We start from the raw sequence: 21,544 nt of genomic DNA on the forward strand, positions 1-21,544 counted from the left end.
ATTGAATGACTTGGCATGCCACGTGGAATAACGTGGTGAGCCACATATAAAGCGGCGGGCCACAATGAAAAATGTGGCGGACCACATTGAATGATGTAGCAGGCCTCATTGAATGACGTAGCAGGCCACATTGAATAATGTAGCAGGTCACATTAAATAATGTGGTGGACCACATTAATTGGTGTGGCGGACCACATTGAAAGACTTGGCAAGCCACATGGAATAATGTGGTGGGCCACATATAAGGTGGCGGGCCACATTGAAAAACGTGGCGGACCACATTGAATGACGTAGCAGGCCACATTGAATGACGTAGCAGGCCACATTGAATAATGTGGCGGACCACATTGAATGACTTGGCAGGCCACATGGAATAATGTGGTGGGCCATGTAGAAAAACGTGGCGGACCACATTGAATGACGTAGCAGGCTACATTAAATAAAGTGGCAGGCCATGTAAAAAGACGTGGTGGACAACAAAGAATTATGTTGTGGGCCACATTAAATGGCGTGGCGGACCACATTGATTGACATGGCAGGCCACATATAATAACGTGGCGGGCCAACTATAACAACGTGGCGGGCAATGTTGAAAATGTGGCGGACCACATTGAATGACGTAGCAGGCCACATAAAATGATGTGGTGGACACAAAAAGACGTGGTAAACTACAATGAATGATGTTGCGGGCCACATTAAAGGGCATGGCGGGCCACATTAAATGGCGTGGCGGACCATGTTGAATGACGTAGCGGGCGACGTTAACTAAAATGGTGGACCATATTGAAAAACGTGGCGGACCACATTGAATGACGTAGCAGGCCACATAAAATGATGTGGTGGACACATAAAAAGACGTGGTGAACTACAATGAATGATGTTGCGGGCCACATTAAATGGTGTGGCGGACCACATTAAATGACGTAGCGGGCGACGTTAACTAAAATGGTGGACCATATTGAAAGACGTGGCGGACCACATTGAATGACGTAGCAGGCCACATAAAATGATGTGGCGGGACACAAAAAGATGAATGATGTTTTGGGCCACATTTAATCATATGGCAGGCCACATAAATAAGGTGGTGGGCCACATACAGTGTATAATAATGTGGCGGGCCATTTTGAAAGACGTGGTGGACCACATTGAATGACGTAGCAGGCCACATAAAATGATGTGGCGGGCCTGGAGATTGAGTTTGACACACGTGCACTAAGCTGAAGCTGCATGTTTCTCATCATGCCAGTGACTCACATTGCTACTCTTCTTTTCTGCATGCTGAATGAAACACGTTGCCTGCTTGTATGTTTATGTTTGTGTGTGTGTGTGTGTGTGGATGTACAATGAGCCATTTAACACCTGTGTGTGTGTGTGTGTGTGTGTGCGCGCACTAATTACCGTGTGTATTTGTCAGGGTGTGTCATCTCATTCGGACCTGCTGAGCTAACAAGTTCCCCCCCCACCCCCACTCAGATGGCAAACCCACTAACAACATCACAGCTACTAACAACATCATTGCAGTTACTAACATCATCCACCTTAACCTTGCTAACCCAACACCACTACTAACAAGAAAATGGCACGTGGAGACTTTACTAACACCTTAAGCCTGACATGCTATCAGAATACTAACAACTAGAGTCTGGATCTGCTGCCGGTTCCAGCCAAGAGGCTCTGAGACAGCTGAATGGGCTCCTTTAGTGTTGGTTTAGGCAGACCGTTAAAGCAAAAGTTGTATTAGGCAGTAAATCACATTCTGTCGCTGAGGACAAACAGCTTTAATGCAAAGGTCGAGTCAGCGCTTTGTGCAGCAGATGAGGCTAGCCCTTCACTGAAGTGCACCCTTGCACGTAACGGGTTTTATTTACTGTGTCTGTTTAGCAGGCATTGAACTGCACAGTACCCCAATGACACACCCAAACTTAGACATGGACGTGAATATTGGGATGGCTCATCGCGCTCAAGGTGCGCTGGGATTGATAATCACACATGCATGCTGAAGCAGGTGGAGACTGTAGTCCTACAGGGTATTTTCTTGAGTGCTGAAGGGTATTACTTTTAGATGTTTAGTGACGTCATGGAACTCCGAGAGGCTGTTGGGTTTAAAAACCCAGACGCTGACCACAGCATGGTAGCCAGATTGCTGCGTCACACTTCCTCCCCCTTCCAGAGGTTGGTCCACGTCCCAGCCAGGTACTCCAGTCCAGTCCTCAAGGTGCTTAACCCATCTGCACAGGGCCCCCCGGTCTCATTGGGACTCCCAATTAATCACCCCACTTTTGACACCATTTGGTACACCCCCAAGAACAATCCCACTTCTGACACAATTTGGTACTTCCCTGCTAACAATCTCACTTCTGACACCATTTAGTACTCTCCTGCTAACAATCTCCCTTCTGACACCATTTTGTATATCCCTGCTAATAATCCCACATCTGACACCATCTGGTACAACCCTGCTAACAACCCCACTTCTGACACCATCTGGTACAACCCTGCTAACAACCCCACTTCTGACACCATCTGGTACAACCCTGCTAACAACCCCACTTCTGACACCATTTGGTACACCCCCAATAACAATCCCACTTCTGACACCATTTGGTACTTCCCTGCTAACAATCTCACTTCTGACACAATTTGGTACATATTTGCTAACAATCCCACTTATGACACAATTTGGTACATCTGTACTAACAATCCCACTTCTGACACATCTGTACATCCCTGCCAATAATCCCACTTCTGACACAATTTAGTACATCCCTGCTAACAATCCCACTTCTGACACAATTTGGTATATCCCTGCTAACAATCCCACTTCTAACACCATTTGGTACATCCCTGCCAATAATCCCACTTTGACACCATTTGGTACATCCCCGCTAACAATCCCACTTCTGACACCATCTGGTACAACCCTGCTAACACCCCACTTCTAACACCATTTGGTACATCCCTGCCAATAATCCCACTTTGACAACATTTGGTACATCCCCGCTAACAATCCCACTTCTGACACCATCTGGTACAACCCTGCTAACACCCCACTTCTAACACCATTTGGTACATCCCTGCCAATAATCCCACTTTGACAACATTTGGTACATCCCCGCTAACAATCCCACTTCTGACACCATCTGGTACAACCCTGCTAACACCCCACTTCTAACACCATTTGGTACATCCCTGCCAATAATCCCACTTTGACAACATTTGGTACATCCCGCTAACAATCCCACTTCTGACACCATCTGGTACAACCCTGCTAACACCCCACTTCTAACACAATTTGGTACATCCCTGCCAATAATCCCACTTTGACAACATTTGGTACATCCCCGCTAACAATCCCACTTCTGACACCATCTGGTACAACCCTGCTAACACCCCACTTCTAACACCATTTGGTACATCCCTGCCAATAATCCCACTTTGACAACATTTGGTACATCCCCGCTAACAATCCCACTTCTGACACCATCTGGTACAACCCTGCTAACACCCCACTTCTAACACCATTTGGTACATCCCTGCCAATAATCCCACTTTGACAACATTTGGTACATCCCGCTAACAATCCCACTTCTGACACCATCTGGTACAACCCTGCTAACACCCCACTTCTAACACAATTTGGTACATCCCTGCCAATAATCCCACTTTGACACCAATTGGTACATCCCCGCTAACAATCCCAATTCTGACACCATTTGGTACATACCTGCTCACAATCCCACTTCTGACACCATCTGGTACATCCCTGCTAACAATCCCACGTCTGACACCATCTGGTACAACCCTGCTAACAACCCCACTTCTGACACCATTTGGTACACCCCCAATAACAATCCCACTTCTGACACCATTTGGTACTTCCCTGCTAACAATCTCACTTCTGACACAATTTGGTACATCTTTGTTAACAATCCCACTTCTGACACAATTTGGTACATCCGTGCTAATAAATCCCACTTCTGACACCATCTGTACATCCCTGCCAATAATCCTACTTCTGACACAATTTGGTACAGCCCTGCCAACAATCCCACTTCTGACACCATCTGGTACAACCCTGATAACACCCCACTTCTAACACCATTTGGTACATCCCTGCCAATAATCCTACTTTGACACCATTTGGTACATCCTCGCTAACAATCCCACTTCTGACACAATTTGGTACATACCTGCTCACAATCCAATTTCTGACACCATCTGGTACATCCCTGCTAACAATCCCATTTTTGACACTATTTGGTACATCCCTGCTAGCAATCCCACTTCTGACACTATCTGGTAGATCAATGCCAACAGTCCCACTTCTAACACAATTTGCTACATCCCTGCCAACAATTCCCCTTCTGACACCATTTGGGACATCCCTACCAACAATCCCATTCCTGACACAATTTGGAACATCCCTGTCAACGATCCCATTTCTGACACCATTTGGAACATCCCTGCCAACTACCCCTTCTGACATCATTTAGGACATCTCTGCTAAAAAAAATCCCATGTCCGACACATTTTGAAACATCCCTACCAACAATCTCATTTTTGACACGATTTGGAACATCTCTGACAACAATCCCATGTTGGACACAATTTGGAACATCACTGCCAACAATCCCCCTTCTGACACCATTTAGGACATCCCTGCCAACAATCCAATTTCTGACACCATTTGGTACATCCGTGCCAACAATCCCCCTTCTGACACAATTTGGAACATCACTGCCAACAATCCCCCTTCTGACACCATTTAGGACATCCCTGCCAACAATCCAATTTCTGACACCATTTGGTACATCCATGCCAACAATCCCCCTTCTGACACAATTTGGAACATCCCTGCCAACGATCCCATGTCTGACACCTTTTGAAACATCCCTACCAACAATCCCATGTTTGACACAATTTGGAACATCACTGCCAACAATCCCCCTTCTGACACCATTTAGGACATCCCTGCCAACAATCCCATATCTGACACCATTTGGGACATACCTGCCAACTCCCCCTTCTGACATCATTTAGGACATCCCTGCTAAAAATCCCATGTCTGACACCTTTTGAAACATCCCTACCAACAATCCCATTTTTGACACGATTTGGAACAACTCTGCCAACAATCCCATGTTGGACACAATTTGGAACATCACTGCCAACAATCCCCCTTCTGACACCATTTAGGACATCCCTGCCAACTATCCAATTTCTGACACCATTTGGTACATCCGTGCCAATAATCCCCCTTCTGACACCATTTGGGACATCCCTGCCAACAATCCCATTTCTGACACCATTTGGGACCATATGCCGCTTCTGATATCCAATCGTCACAGCAGTATCCATAACGTCCATAACAGATTTGAACCCTGGTCTTTTGGGTGGAGAACCCTATGCACTGAGCACAATGGAAGCAAGATTGCGAACACAGACATAGTGACGACGCACTCCAACACAGGTGTATTTACACATACCACTACACTTACCAACAATTACATCACATATGCCAATACACACACTTTCACTTCCCTAAACCAATCAGGCCTTCTCACCACCAGACTGCATCCCACACATTGGTTGCCAGAGTAACAGGGGCTAATTTGGCTTGGTCTGCACCTAGCTAGCGCCTAGCGCCGCCTTTGGTGTGAGTATATAGCGTGTCCTTTCCCTGTGCTTTGTTGTGTAGGTGACCATATCTGTGGACGGCATCCTGACCACAACGGGCTACACCCAGGAGGACTACACCATGCTGGGCTCGGACGACTTCTTCTACGTGGGAGGGAGCCCCAGCACGGCCGACCTGCCCGGGTCCCCAGTCAGCAACAACTTCATGGGCTGTTTAAAAGAGGTGGGCGGGGCTTACAATGGTAAACTGTCGCAAAGATATGAGCAGACCAAAAATATGCAAGAAAATGTTTTTCCTTTTCCTTTTAGCTTTAAAACCGCATCACACAAGTACTTTGCGAATAACTTTATTGCTGACCAAAACAGCAGCACCCACCTAGGCAATCTGTTGTAACGATGCTCTTACGCCCATTAACCTTGCAGTTGCCTCTCTGCTCGAATAACTTTTTTTTTTGTTGTCCTGTCCAGCTTCTCAGGCAAATCATATAGTAGATGTAGATGCCCATATGTGGGATTTATTTTTATTAATTTTTTATTTCGAATATGTAGACAAAACGAAAACAAACAAATTTTACAAAAAACAACAAAAAAGCCATTCAAGAATGAATAAGAAAAACAATAATAATAATAATAATGATAGTAATAATAAAAAGCAAAAAGAAACAAGAAATGAAAATAAACATTAATGTAAACATATCCGAAAAGGATACTTCTCTTGTTGCCTTATTTGTATTTGACTTTATTAAATGTATTTATATTATCATTTGGTGCAGCCGGGCCGGAGCAGGAGGGGATAGAAAGAGAGAGAAAAAGGAAGACAGAGGGGGACTTGTGGGGACAAGAGGGGGATTAGACAGAGAGACAAATACAACAACAGCAAACACAACAATAACAACAACAACAGAGCAACATCAGCAAATACGACATGTACAAATATGATGGTAAAAGTAATAGCAAATAAGCAGTTAGCAAAATAAATAATACTACAGAAATGACAATGAGCATTATTACACTACAAATGGAGCAATACAAATACCAATAGAAATAGTGCTATTGATAATGAACAATACCAATACTTTACCTCTATTATCAACAATACAGTTGTTCAAATGCAACATTACATATACGTAATGATAACTTGAGATACGAAAGAATTCAGAAAAATGGAGGGGAAGAAAGAGAAGAAACCTGTATTAACCTTGTAGATTGTTATAGTAATAATAGGTTAAGCTTTGTCAGTGTGCCATGTGCTCGAATAACTTTGATTGCGCCCATTTTTATTCTTGTTCATACGTTCAGATTAATTCCACACAGTATTGCCTCCCATGTCATTCACAACTACATGAGGACATATCATATTTTCTTAAAGAGCAGTGTCCAAAGTGTGGCTTTTTGCAGCACAATCCTTAGCATTATAATATTTGCATGCCTTTTTTTTTTGCTAACTTTGTAGGTATACACCTCAGTCAGCTCAGCTAGCATTTTAAACACATTTTTCAGGTACTATTTTGAGTATATTAGTGTTTTCCTGCGTTTAGTGTTTTAGTTCCTGTCCTGTGCTCTTTCTTTCTTGGTCCAGACTTTCTGTAACGCTCGGAGAATGCAGAAAGCCGAGGAGGCAGTGTGCAGGTTCAAGTTTTTAGTGTAGAGATTCAAAAATAAAGGAACGACGAGAGCAGCTGGGAAGTGCTCTGATGTTTAGGGAGACTATGCAAAACTAAAACAGGATAGAAAAATAACAAACGGAATGCTGGAAAACAGCAAAAACTTACGCGCAAGACTTGTGTGGCAGGAGACGCGTCCACCAGGAGTACATCCGTACATAACAATCCAAAGTCCCGACCAAGAAAGAAAGCATCCGTACAACTTAAATAGTCTTTGGTTACAAACAGAAAACAGGTGTGGGGACTAGCGCTTAAAGGCAGTCCTGAAGCTGCTGCAGGAAACGAGAAAACAGGAAGTAAAAACTACAAAACAAGAGCGCAGGACAGGAACTAAAACAGTAAACATGTGTAAATAAAAACTTCCCCCTATCGGCGTATTACGGATACGGCAACAGCTGAAGTCAGACTGATTCGCAGGTGTGTAATTTGTTGTGAGTTTATGCAGTGTGTTGGTTTTGTTGTTAGAACAAGGTGATGTTCATGCACGCTTCATCAAGTGCACCAGTTATAAAACATGGTAACACTTTAGTATGGGGAACATATTCACCATTAATTAGTTGTTTATTAACATGCAAATTAGTAACATATTGGCTCTTAACTAGTCATTATTAAGTACTTATTAATGCCTTATTCGGCATGGCCTTATTATAACCCTAACCCTCTAACCCTGGCCCTAACCCTCTAACCCTGACTCTAACCAAATAACTCTAAATTAAGTCTTTGTTACTTAGAATATGTTCCCCTAGTGTCCAAATAACTCTAAATTAAGTCTTTGTTACTTAGAATATGTTCCCCTAGTGTCCAAATAACTCTAAATTAAGTCTTTGTTACTTAGAATATGTTCCCCTAGTGTCCAAATAACTCTAAATTAAGTCTTTGTTACTTAGAATATGTTCCCCTAGTGTCCAAATAACTCTAAATTGAGTCTTTGTTACTTAGAATATGTTCCCCTAGTGTCCAAAAAACTCTAAATGAAGTATTTGTTACTTAGAATATGTTCCCCTAGTGTCCAAATAACTCTAAATTAAGTCTTTGTTACTTAGAATATGTTCCCCTAGTGTCCCAACAACTCTAAATTGAGTCTTTGTTACTTAGAATATGTTCCCCTAGTGTCCAAAAAACTCTAAATGAAGTATTTGTTACTTAGAATATGTTCCCCTAGTGTCCAAATAACTTTAAATTAAGTCTTTGTTACTTAGAATATGTTCCCCTAGTGTCCAAATAACTCTAAATTAAGTATTGGTTACTTAGAATATGTTCCCCTAGTGTCCAAATAACTCTAAATTAAGTCTTTGTTACTTAGAATATGTTCCCCTAGTGTCCAAATAACTCTAAATTGAGTCTTTGTTACTTAGAATATGTTCCCCTAGTGTCCAAATAACTCTAAATTGAGTCTTTGTTACTTAGAATATGTTCCCCTAGTGTCCAAATAACTCTAAATTGAGTCTTTGTTACTTAGAATATGTTCCCCTAGTGTCCAAATAACTCTAAATTGAGTCTTTGTTACTTAGAATATGTTCCCCTAGTGTCCAAATAACTCTAAATTGAGTCTTTGTTACTTAGAATATGTTCCCCTAGTGTCCAAATAACTCTAAATTGAGTCTTTGTTACTTAGAATATGTTCCCCTAGTGTCCCAAAAACTCTAAATTGAGTCTTTGTTACTTAGAATATGTTCCCCTAGTGTCCAAATAACTCTAAATTGAGTCTTTGTTACTTAGAATATGTTCCCCTAGTGTCCAAATAACTCTAAATTGAGTCTTTGTTACTTAGAATATGTTCCCCTAGTGTCCAAATAACTCTAAATTGAGTCTTTGTTACTTAGAATATGTTCCCCTAGTGTCCAAATAACTCTAAATTAAGTCTTTGTTACTTAGAATATGTTCCCCTAGTGTCCAAATAACTCTAAATTAAGTATTTGTTACTTAGAATATGTTCCCCTAGTGTCCAAATAACTCTCAATTAAGTCTTTGTTATTTAGAATATGTTCCCCTAGTGTCCAAATAACTCTAAATTAAGTCTTTGTTACTTAGAATATGTTCCCCATACTAAAGTGTTACCAAAAACATCTAACTTTGTCTTGAATTTGAAAAAAAAAATGTATTTATTTTTCCACTAAAGAAGGTTGGGTGAATGCGCATATGAACTGGTGGGATTCGGTACCTCCAACAAGGTTAAGAACCACTGCTCTATAACCTTACAAGCTCCTGTAGTTTCAATAAACCAGAATAAAAAAATAGCATGTTAGTGTGTTCTAGATAATCTGCTTTATGAATAATCCTTATAGCTCTTTTCTGTAGTTGATACAATGCCTTTATGTTACTCTTTTAGTTCGGCTTTGGCCCTACCAAAAAGGGGCCCCCGCATCCTTTGATTTGTCAGTTTGTGGCCCTCGGTGGAAAAAGTTTGGGTACCATTTTTCTAAATCCTCCCAACAATTTTACAAACATTGCCTTATTTATTTATTTTTAAAAAGCATACACACAAACAGCGATGCTTCCAATTGTCAGACTCTCAGCAGAAGTCCCAGACACATGTGCCCTCGCCAGCATCACAGAGAATCACTGATGAGTGTCGTTGAGGGACTAGCTACGGCGCTAAGCACAACATGCTAATTAGCTACGCCACAGAGACGCTCCCTCTGTAGTAAAACTCATGCGACGCGCGCCCTTATAAACGCTGATACACAGCTGACCTACATAAATACACGCATCCACATACATTGACACGTTGACAACCGTCCGTGACATGTTGACACAGTGTGAGCCGCCTCCATTCACGCAGGGCGTCATAAACAAACTCGCAGAACGGCAGATGACAAAGAGCGCGCTATCTGCATCTGCGGCGATGAATGCGCTCTGTGTTGCTTCATTAAGACTGATGGCGTTTAAACGAGGCTTCCGCTGTCAAAGCACAGCCTCCCCTGGCAAATTTGCATATTTAATACGATGATGATATGATCATCCGTGTGAGCAAACCAAGCCGTACGCTCGCCTGAGTCGAGCGCACGCACACTCCTCTGCACACATATCACGGAAAATACTTAATTAGCAAAACGTGGGGAGACATAAACGCAAAAAGAAAGGGCAAAGGCCAGTGCAGAAGCGCCATTTTAGCGGCGGCGGCGGGTCAGAGAAGGAGCCGCGGGTTAATAAAGCCGAGCCTGTGCTTGCTCCACGCTCTCCACATCAGAATGCTCGGCACAAGCTCCTCGTCTCTGCCGCTCAGTCAGAGAGCGTTCTGTGTCAAAGGAGAAGAGGAGGGAGAATAAAAAGGCATGTGGGACAAATGGGAGTTATCCCGTGATGAGGCCGGGGTGGCTCACTCAGCTCAAAATACTCACTTTCATAGAAAAAAATAGAAAAATCCCAGAATGCTTGAATTTAAAGGCCTACTGAAATGATTTTTTTTTATTTAAACGGGGATAGCAGATCCATTCTGTGTCATACTTGATCATTTCGCCATATTGCCATATTTTTGCTGAAAGGATTTAGTAGAGAAAATCGACGATAAAGTTTGCAACTTTTGGTCGCTGATAAAAAAAAGCCTTGCCTGTAGCGGAAGTAGCGTGACGTCACAGGAGCTAGTATTCCTCACAATTCCCCGTTGTTTACAATGGAGCGAGAGAGATTCGGACCGAGAAAGCGACGATTACCCCATTAATTTGAGCGAGGATGAAAGATTCGTAGATGAGGAACGTTACAGTGAAGGACTTGAGAGGCAGTGATGGACGTATCTTTTTTCGCTCTGACCGTAACTTAGGTACAAGCTGGCTCATTGGATTCCACACTCTCTCCTTTTTCTATTGTGGATCACAGATTTGTATTTTAAACCACCTGGGATACTATATCCTCTTGAAAATGAGAGTCGAGCACGCGAAATGGACATTTAAAGTGACTTTTATCTCCAAAACAATACATCGGTGACACACTTAGCTACTGAGCTAACGTGATAGTATCGTTCTCAAATGAAGATAAAAACAAAATAAATAAACCCCTGACTGGAAGGATAGACAGAAGATCAACAATACTATTAAACCATGTACATGTAACTACACGGTTAAAAATTCTCAGCCTGGTAAGGCTTAACAATGCTGTTGCTAACGACGCTAAGGCTAATTTAGCAACTTAGCAACCGGACCTCACAGAACTATGATAAAACATTAGCGCTCCACCTACGCCAGCCAGCCCTCATCTTCCCATCAACAGCCGTGCTCACCTGCGTTCCAGCGATCGACGGCGCGACGAAGGACTTCATCCGTGGGTTTGGCGGCAAGCATCGGCTAGGCGTAGTAAGTAGTCCTTGTTGTGTTGCTGTAAGTATTGTACTTAGCCGCTAATACACAGATCCATCCCACCTACAACGTTCTTCTTTGCAGCCTCCATTGTTCATTAAACAAATTGCAAAAGATTCACCAACACAGATGTCCACAATACTGTGGAATTTTGTCGAAGAAAACAAGAGGTTTTTGTATCGGGTCCGATGGGGTACAACCACTTCCGTTGCTTTTGTGACGTCACGTGCATAAATCATATCCAAAGGAGTTTTTCAACCGGAAGTGTGGCGGGAATTTTAAAATGTCACTTTATAAGTTAACCCGGCCATATTGGCATGTGTTGCAATGTTAAGATTTCATCATTGATATTGTTATGAACGTGTCTGTTACTACATTATACATAGACAGTGTTTCCCATAAACTGCCAAGCTACCTGTTGCGGTGGGGGCGTGGCTATGGGCGTGGTCAACATGACATCGAGTAATTTGCATAATTTACTACAATGATATGATTTTCTCTAAATAAGCTCAAAAAATGTATACTTACTAATTAATAATAACAGTTTTGTTTTAAACGTCCATCCATCCATTTTACAATATAATTACAACACTTTATGTACATATTTATATACAGATTTGAACAATAAGTTATTCATTGAAATATATTTATTAATTGTGGTTCTTACAAAAAATATATCTTGTAAAATATAAAAGCTAAAATGTCTTAAAGCTCTGCCCCTTTAATTAGTGCAAACTAAATAATTTAACTTTAGCCTACTACTACAAGCATATTATTTACCAGCAACATAAAGTGAAACAGAGGTAGAGGTGTCCTGCCACAGTCAGTAACAAATAAACAGAAAACAGTAGTGGTCAAATACAAATAAGTCAACAAGAGAAGTATCCTACCCTTCTCTTTTGTAAAGTAAATGTGAACAGCCTATATGGGCATCTACATCTACTATATGATTTGCCTGACAAGCTGGACAGGACAAAAAAAAATAAAAAAACATTTTTCAATTAAAAAAAAAAATATATATATATTTTTTTATTTGTGGCGGACGTAATTCTTTCGTGGCGGGCCGCCACAAATAAAAGAATGTGTGGGAAACACTGATAGACTTGCAAAGTGTATATAAAACGTTCCTGGAAGGTTTTGAAATTGTTTTAGAGGGCTTTGAAGGTGACTCATTAGCCGCATCTTCCAAGCGTTTTTTTTTTATCATTAAAATCCTAAAAAAAAAGACATATGTGTTCTTGTCTCTCAGAATGATTGTGAACGATAGGCAGAATTAAAAAGAAAAAGTGCAGTTCCCCTTTAAAGGCCTACTGAAAGCCACTACTAGCGACCACGCAGTCTGATAGTTTATATATCAATGATGAAATCTTAACATTGCAACACATGCCAATACGGCCGGGTTAACTTATAAAGTGACATTTTACATTTCCCGCTAAACTTCCGCATGAAAAACTCCTTTGGATATGACGTATGCGCGTGACGTCACGACGGCAACGGAAGTATTCGTACCCAATGTGTCACCATACAAACTGCTCTGTTTTCATCGAACAATTCCACAGTATTCTGGACATCTGTGTTGGTGAATCTTTTGCAATTTGTTTAATGAACAATGGAGACTGCAAAGAAGAACGTTGTAGGTGGGATCTGTGTATTAGCAGCTGGCTGTAGCAACACAACAAGGAGTACTTACTTGGATAGCAGACGCACTAGCCGATGCTAGCCGCCAACCGCACGGATGATCGGGTGAAGTCCTTCGTCGCGCCGTCGTTTGCTGGAACGCAGGTGAGCACGGGTGTTGATGAGCAGATGAGGGCTGGCTGGCGTAGGTGGAGCGCTAATGTTTTTATCATAGCTCTGTGAGGTCCGGTTGCTAAGTTAGCTTCAGCGTCGTTAGCAACAGCATTGTTCAGCTTTGCCAGGCTGAGAATTATTAACCGTGTAGTTACATGTACATGGTTTAATAGTATTGTTGATCTTCTGTCTATCCTTCCAGTCAGGGATTTATTTATTTTGTTTCTATTTGCATTTGAACCAGATGCTATCATGTTAGCTCAGTAGCTAAAGAGCTTCGCCGATGTATTGTCGTGGAGATAAAAGTCACTGTGAATGTCCATTTTGCGTTCTCGACTGTCATTTTCAAGAGGATATAGTATCCCAGGTGGTTTAAAATACAAATCCGTGATCCACAATAGAAAAAGGAGAGAGTGTGGAATCCAATGAGCCAGCTTGTACCTAAGTTACGGTCAGAGCGAAAAAAGATACGTCCATCTCTGTCTCTCAAGTCCTTCACTGTAACGTTCCTCATCCACGAATCTTTCATCCTCGCTCAAATTAATGGGGTAATCGTCGCTTTCTCAGTCCGAATCTCTCTCGCTCCATTGTAAACAACGGGGAATTGTGAGGAATACTAGCTCCTGTGACGTCACGCTACTTCCGCTACAGGCAAGGCTTTTTTTTATCAGCGACCAAAAGTTGCGAACTTTATCGTCGATTTTCTCTACTAAATCCTTTCAGCAAAAATATGGCAATATCGCGAAATGATCAAGTATGACATAGAATGGATCTGCTATCCCCGTTTAAATAAAAAAAAATAATTTGAGTAGGCCTTTAAGGCGGTCTGTCATAAAGTTTTTAGCATTCAATCAGACATTATTGTGAGGTTTTGTATTAGTGTTCCTAAAAATGAGATATACCGTCTCCCAGACACATTTCTTTCTCTAAATTTGGTCCCCCGAGTCAAAATAATAGCCCAGGCCTGCATTAGCTGCATTGCTAGCCACCAAGAACGAGCCGATTTTTACAAGTTAGAACGTTAAAAAAAAGCTAAACCTTTTGTCTTCTTGTCTCCTGTAATGATTGTGAACAATAGACAACATTCCCCAAGGAAGTGCAGTTCCCTTTAAGAGGAGGCCTTTTCGAAGTTAAAATTCTAATGGTTGCCTTGTTCCCTCCTTCATTTGGGACGCTTAAAAGCGTTATTCAATGGATGTCGTACCTCCTTTGCTCCTTTCCCGCGCACTGTAGTGACACAGCGAGATAATGAAAGAAAACTCCCCGATGTCCAATTATGTGGCACAGCGTGAGTGTTTTGAAAAGACTCCCAAGAACTTCTTCAAAATGGCAGCTTTTCTCTTCTGTTATTCAAAGGTGGCTTCATGTTTCATCCTTTCTCCCCTCCTCCCTAAATCTCTCCGCCTGAAGGTGGTGTACAAAAATAATGATGTGCGGCTGGAGCTGTCGAGACTCGCTAAACAGGGAGACCCCAAGATGAAGGTAGGCTCACGTATTGTCTTCATCCTCTCATGCGATAAATGCAGACATCCTTTTGTGAGGATTGTGCTTTAAAGAAAGCTCTGTGATTGGGATGCAGAAGCAGTTTGATGACTGATGAGCCCAATCCAACTAAACAATGCACTCCCCTCTTCAGGTTAGCGGCGTGGTATCCTTTAAGTGCGAGAGTGTGGCCACGCTGGATCCCGTGACCTTTGACACTCCGGAGTCCTTCGTGGCGCTCAGCAAGTGGACGGCGAAGAAAGCCGGGTCCATTTCCTTCGACTTCAGGACCACCGAGCCCAACGGCTTGATGCTCTTCAGCCACGGGAAGTCCAGACAGGTTCAGCGCAAGGACCCCCGCACACCGCCCACTGTCAAGGTAGAAACCGTTGACTGACATAAACCAGGAAAAAAACATTGTAATCAGGGGTGTCCCTATCCCAGGGGTCACCAACGCGGTGCCCGCGGGCACCAGGTAGCCCGTAAGGACCAGATGAGTAGCCCGCTGGCCTGTTCTAAAAATAGCTCAAATAGCAGCACTTACCAGTGAGCTGCCTCTATTTTTTAAATTGTATTTATTTACTAGCAAGCTGGTCTCGCTTTGCCCGACATTTTTAATTCTAAGAGAGACAAAACTCAAATAGAATTTGAAAATCCAAGCAAATATTTTAAAGACTTGGTCTTCACTTGTTTAAATAAATTCATAAATTTTTTTACTTTGCTTCTTATAACTTTCAGAAAGACAATTTTAGAGAAAAATACAACCTTAAAAATTATTTTAGGATTTTTAAACACATATACCTTTTTACCTTTTAAATTCCTTCCTCTTCTTTCCTGACAATTTAAATCAATGTTCAAGTATTTTTAATTTTTTTATTGTAAAGAATAATAAATACATTTTAATTTAATTCTTCATTTTAGCTTCTGTTTTTTCGACGAAGAATATTTCTGAAATATTTCTTCAAACTTATTATGATTAAAATTCAAAAAAATTATTCTGTCAAATCTACAAAATTTGTAGAATCAAATTTAAATCTTATTTCAAAGTCTTTTGAATTTCTTTTAAAATTTTTGTTCTGGAAATTCTAGAAGAAATAATGATTTGTCTTTGTTAGAAATATAGCTTGGTCCAATTTGTTATATATTCTAACAAAGTGCAGATTGGATTTTAACCTATTTAAAACATGTCATCAAAATTCTAAAATTAATCTTAATCAGGAAAAATTACTAATGATGTTCCATATATTCTTTTTTAAATTTTTTCTCTTCTTTTTTTCGGTTGAATTTTGAATTCTAAAGAGTCGAAATGGAAGATAAACTATGTTTCAAAATGTAATTGTCATTTTTTTTCGTGTTTTCTCCTCTTTTAAACCGTTTAATTAAGTGTAAATATCATTAATTATTAATAATAACGTTAAAGGTAAATTGAGCAAATTGGCTATTTCTGGCAATTTATTTAAGTGTGTATCAAACTGGTAGCCCTTCGCATTAATCAGTACCAAAGAAGTAGCTCTTGGTTTCAAAAAGGTTGGTGACCCCTGCCCTATCCGATATCGACAACAAAAAAAAAGTATTTGATTATATCGGCTTGTATCTCAACTTTGCGATGTAAGGCTCCGTTACAAGAAGTCCTACGTGTGCAACGCTTGACTGCCAGTTAACATTTAAATGTTGTCCAATACGCTCACAAGGTTGGTCTTTGTCTCTTTGGTCTTTCTTGTAATTTAGTAAAGTATTTAGGTCAGGAATACATGGTAGGCTATATACTAGGAGCTCGCCATTATGTAGTAAAGGTGTAAAAAAAAAATCAAATTTCGAATTAATCACGATTCTCATTTGTAACGATTTTTAATCAATTCAAAACATCAAAAATCGATTTAAAACAAAAATATACACTACCGTTCAAAAGTTTGGGGTCACCCAAACAATTTAGTGGAATAGCCTTCATTTCTAAGAACAAGAATAGACTGTCGAGTTTCAGATGAAAGTTCTCTTTTTCTGGCCATTTTGAGCGTTTAATTGAGCCCACAAATGTGATGCTCCAGAAAGTCAATCTGCTCCAAGAAAGGTCAGTTTTGTAGCTTCTGTAACGAGCTAAAGTGTTTTCAGATGTGTGAACATGATTGCACAAGGGTTTTCTAATCATCAATTAGCCTTCTGAGCCAATGAGCAAACACATTGTACCATTAGAACACTGGAGTGATAGTTGCTGGAAATGTACACCTATGTAGATATTGCACCAAAAAGCAGACATTTGCGGCTAGAATAGTCATTTAGCACATTAGCAATGTATAGAGTGTATTTCTGTAAAGTTAAGACTAGTTTAAAGTTATCTTCATTGAAAAGTACAGTGCTTTTCCTTCAAAAATAAGGACATTTACATGTGACCCCAAACTTTTGAACGCTAGTGTATATATATATATATATATATATATATATATATATATATATATATATATATATATATATATATATATATATATATATATACATACATATTTATACTGTATATATATAAATAAAATAAATACTTGACTTTCAGTGAATTCTAGCTATATATATATATATATACACTACCGTTCGAAAGTTTGGGGTCACATGTAAATGTCCTTATTTTTGAAGGAAAAGCACTGTACTTTTCAATGAAGATAACTTTAAACTAGTCTTAACTTTACAGAAATACACTCTATACATTGCTAATGTGGTAAATGACTATTCTAGCTGCAAATGTCTGCTTTTTGGTGCAATATCTACATAGGTGTATAGAGGCCCATTTCCAGCAACTATCACTCCAGTGTTCTAATGGTACAATGTGTTTGCTCATTGGCTCAGAAGGCTAATTGATGATTAGAAAACCCTTGTGCAATCATGTTCACACATCTGAAAACACTTTAGCTCCTTACAGAAGCTACAAAACTGACCTTCCTTTGAGCAGATTGACTTTCTGGAGCATCACATTTGTGGGGTCAATTAAACGCTCAAAATGGCCAGAAAAAGAGAACTTTCATCTGAAACTCCACAGTCTATTCTTGTTCTTAGAAATGAAGGCTATTCCACTAAATTGTTTGGGTGACCCCAAACTTTTGAACGGTAGTGTATATATATATACATATAAATAAAATAAATACTTGAATTTCAGTGTTCATTTATTTACACATATAACACTCCTCTCTACTCATTGTTGTATTTGAAAGTGCAATGCTTTGCAGCCAGTAGCACTACCTTTGAAGGAGCGTAGGTATGGGCAGTGTAATATTCTGGGTTGGAGTCAATAACCAGGCGAGGTGATGAAGTTACGTCTCTTTACTTCATACTTCAGAACCGACTCCCACACTTGCCGTCAGGGTGCGCAATACAACGTAAACCGTTGGCCAACCAAAAAGTAACCACAGAACACTATACGGTGTAGTGTTCTGTGGTTACTTTTTGCTTGGCCAAGCGGACGTGACGACAGGCTGTCCTCACTCAGGTCCGCACGGACCTGGAGGGGGCGTGCCTCAAGTCCGGCTGGAAATCGGGAGAATTGTTGTCCCGGGAGATTTTCAGGAGAGGCACTGAAATTCGGGAGTCTACCGGAAAATTCGGGAGGGTTGGCAAGTATGCCAATACTGAAGGTTCCAATATCAATATCGTCTCAGAAGTGGAAAAGTTGTATTGATAGACCCCAATATTACTAATTCAAGATGTCCACCAAAAAGTTATTTTTGATTGAATCATCAAAATATCCCCAAATATCAGGCTTCCTGTAAAAAAACAACATATTTTGAAACCACTTCGGAGCAACATTCCATATGTTAAATATTGCCGACAACAATCTATTGTAGGTTTTTTTCCCCCCTCTTTTGCAGGTGGACTTCTTTGCCATTGAGATGCTGGACGGTCACCTGTACCTGCTGCTGGACATGGGCTCAGGGACCACAAAGACCAGGGCCATCGACAAGAAGGTCAATGACGGAGAGTGGTACCACGTGGACTTTCAGAGGGACGGACGCTCAGGTATGTGCCAGAATAACGTCCAGGTCCTGCTAAATGAATACTAGCATACTGCGTCGGTTAGGTTTTATTCAAATCGTCTTAATGGTCCACGCTGTTGCTTTTTGTTTCGATGGTTTAGGTTTGGTTCCCAGCCAGCCAGTACCGGATAAATAGGGGGTTGTTTCAGCAGGGCGTGAAAACCAAATTAATTCCTGTGATTGACCCCCCTGGCGTCAGAATTCTGATTCTGCCTGATTTGAATAAGAAAACAAGGTCCAATATGGAGAAGGTAACACAAGCGCCCACATTCCTGCTCTACGTCACTTTTTGGACAGCGTTGTTGGCACGGCGGTCCGGAGCTAAATTTGCCTGCTTTGCTGCTCCCCGTGGAAAGTCAGTAATTCTGTTTGTCTGCCTGCTGCCTGTAGTAAGAAAAACAAACAGTGGTTATTGAATCCAACTTTCAGTGTGGTGGTGATTAGAGAATCAATAAAGCCTGCCATTGTTTATTACATTGTTGATGTTGAAGGGCAACTACAATCACGTAGTAAGCGAGCACATTTCTGTTGAGTCATCTTGCCTCATTATTGACTTCTTGGTGTTTGTTAACTAACTGCACTCATGGCTGAAAATAAACCGATGATTTATTGATGACGAAACGCTGGACACGCACGGCAGCGCGAACTGCCTCGCTATTGACTCACTGACGAGGCCGCTCCAGATTCAGATTTGCATCACTTGTGATGTGGAGGAGGCACAAAGGGGGGCGGCAATACAATGAGCATCTGAGTGATGGCGACGGTGACGCTGAAGGTCGTCGGTGATGTGTTCAGGGACCATCTCGGTGAACAGCGTGCGGACGGCGTACACGGCGCCGGGCGATAGCGAGATCTTGGACCTGGACGAGACGCTGTACCTCGGTGGACTTCCTGAGGACCGCGCCGGACTCATCTTCCCTACAGAGGTGCGTGTGTTAACCAAAAAACAGAAAAGATACAAAATGCCAGATAAAATATTGGGAGTATTGGAATTCAAAGCAATGTTCATTTTGTTTACCGTATTTTTCGGAGTATAAGTCGCTCCGGAGTATAAATCGCACCGGCCGAAAATGCATAATAAAGAACGAAAAAAACATATATAAGTCGCACTGGAGTATACACTAGCGTTCAAAAGTTTGGGGTCACATGTAAATGTCCTTATTTTTGAAGGAAAAGCACTGTACTTTTCAATGAAGATAACTTTAAACTAGTCTTAACTTTACAGAAATACACTCTATACATTGCTAATGTGGTAAATGACTAATATCTACATAGGTGTATAGAGGCCCATTTCCAGCAACTATCACTCCAGTGTTCTAATGGTACAATGTGTTTGCTCAGAAGGCTCAGAAGGCTAATTGATGATTAGAAAACCCTTGTGCAATCATGTTCACACATCTGAAAACACTTTAGCTCGTTACAGAAGCTACAAAACTGACCTTCCTTTGAGCACATTGACTTTCTGGAGCATCACATTTGTGGGCTCAATTAAACGCTCAAAATGGCCAGAAAAAGAGAACTTTCATCTGAAACTCCACAGTCTATTCTTGTTCTTAGAAAGGAAGGCTCAAACACAAAATTGTTTGGGTGACCCCAAACTTTTGAACGGTAGTGTAAGTCGCATTTTTTGGGGAAATGTATTTGATAAAAACCAACAGCAAGAATAGACATATGAAAAGGCAATTTAAAATGAATAAAGAATAGTGAACAACAGGCTGAATAAGTGTACGTTGATATTTTACGGTAATGTGTTAATAATTTCACACATAAGTCGCTCCTGAGTATAAGTCGCACCCCCGGCCAAACTATGAAAAAAACTGACTTATAGTCCGAAAAATACGGTACTTAAAATTTCCGTCTTGGTTATCGTTAACAACCTATTTCCCCCTAACTAAAATAGGACGATAACTAATCAAAACAAATGCACTTTGACTAAAACAATGACGAAATGAATTGACAATTTAGTCACTGAATAAAACAAGACGGAAATGTTGACAGCGACGGAATCCAATCATATTTAATTCCGTCTTTAGGTGGGTGGAACAAGTTAGGAACCTATCCAATCACAGTTGCATGTGATAGAGGGGGGGGGGGGATGGGGGGGTCACAGTGTTTGAATTTTTCACTGGGAAAACGAGACTGTATTGTTACACACCTCAATACAATGTATCCTCTGCACTTGGACAAAAGAGAGGAGAAGACAAATGGACGCCCTTGACCTTTGCCACGGTAGACAACAAGACATGTTGTTTCCAGTAAAAATACAACCACTAGAAACGGCATCTGCTGGCTAATCATCAGGACATCTACGCAAAAGTAAATAGGCCAAAGTTAATATTTCGATATTACTCATACTGTACTGAACTACCATATTTTTCGGAGTATAAGTCGCTCCGGCTGAGAATGCATAATAAAGAAGGAAAAAAACGTATATAAGTCGCACTGGAGTATAAGTCGCATTTTTTGGGGGAAATGTATTTGATAAAAGCCAACAGCAAGAATAGACATTTGAAAGGCAATTTAAAATGTCTAAAGAATAGTGAACAACAGGCTGAATAAGTGTACGTTATATGAGGCATAAATAACCAACTGCTATGTTAACCTCACATATTATGGTAAGAGTCATTCAAATAACTATAACATATAGAACATGCTATACGTTTAC

The 21,544-nt window shown here is 40.9% G+C and overlaps 1 protein-coding gene across 11 annotated transcripts in view; it reads left to right on the forward strand.

The window, feature by feature from the left end:
* Window positions 1–21,544, forward strand: part of LOC133655338 (neurexin-1a) — a 237,824-nt gene that overhangs the window by 108,331 nt on the left and 107,949 nt on the right. For 7 of the 11 annotated variants that reach the window (XM_062055385.1, XM_062055383.1, XM_062055377.1 and 4 more), the window contains 5 exons: window positions 5,699–5,860; window positions 14,795–14,866; window positions 15,021–15,245; window positions 18,691–18,862; window positions 19,675–19,805. In XM_062055385.1, the coding sequence (XP_061911369.1) occupies window positions 5,699–5,860; window positions 14,795–14,866; window positions 15,021–15,245; window positions 18,691–18,862; window positions 19,675–19,805 (762 nt within the window). The remainder of the gene's footprint in view (window positions 1–5,698; window positions 5,861–14,794; window positions 14,867–15,020; window positions 15,246–18,690; window positions 18,863–19,674; window positions 19,806–21,544) is intronic. The other 4 variants (XM_062055388.1, XM_062055380.1, XM_062055384.1 and 1 more) reach the window with 1 other exon arrangement.

Source organism: Entelurus aequoreus, linkage group LG08 (assembly GCF_033978785.1).
Source record: "Entelurus aequoreus isolate RoL-2023_Sb linkage group LG08, RoL_Eaeq_v1.1, whole genome shotgun sequence".
NCBI classification, from domain to species: domain Eukaryota; kingdom Metazoa; phylum Chordata; class Actinopteri; order Syngnathiformes; family Syngnathidae; genus Entelurus; species Entelurus aequoreus.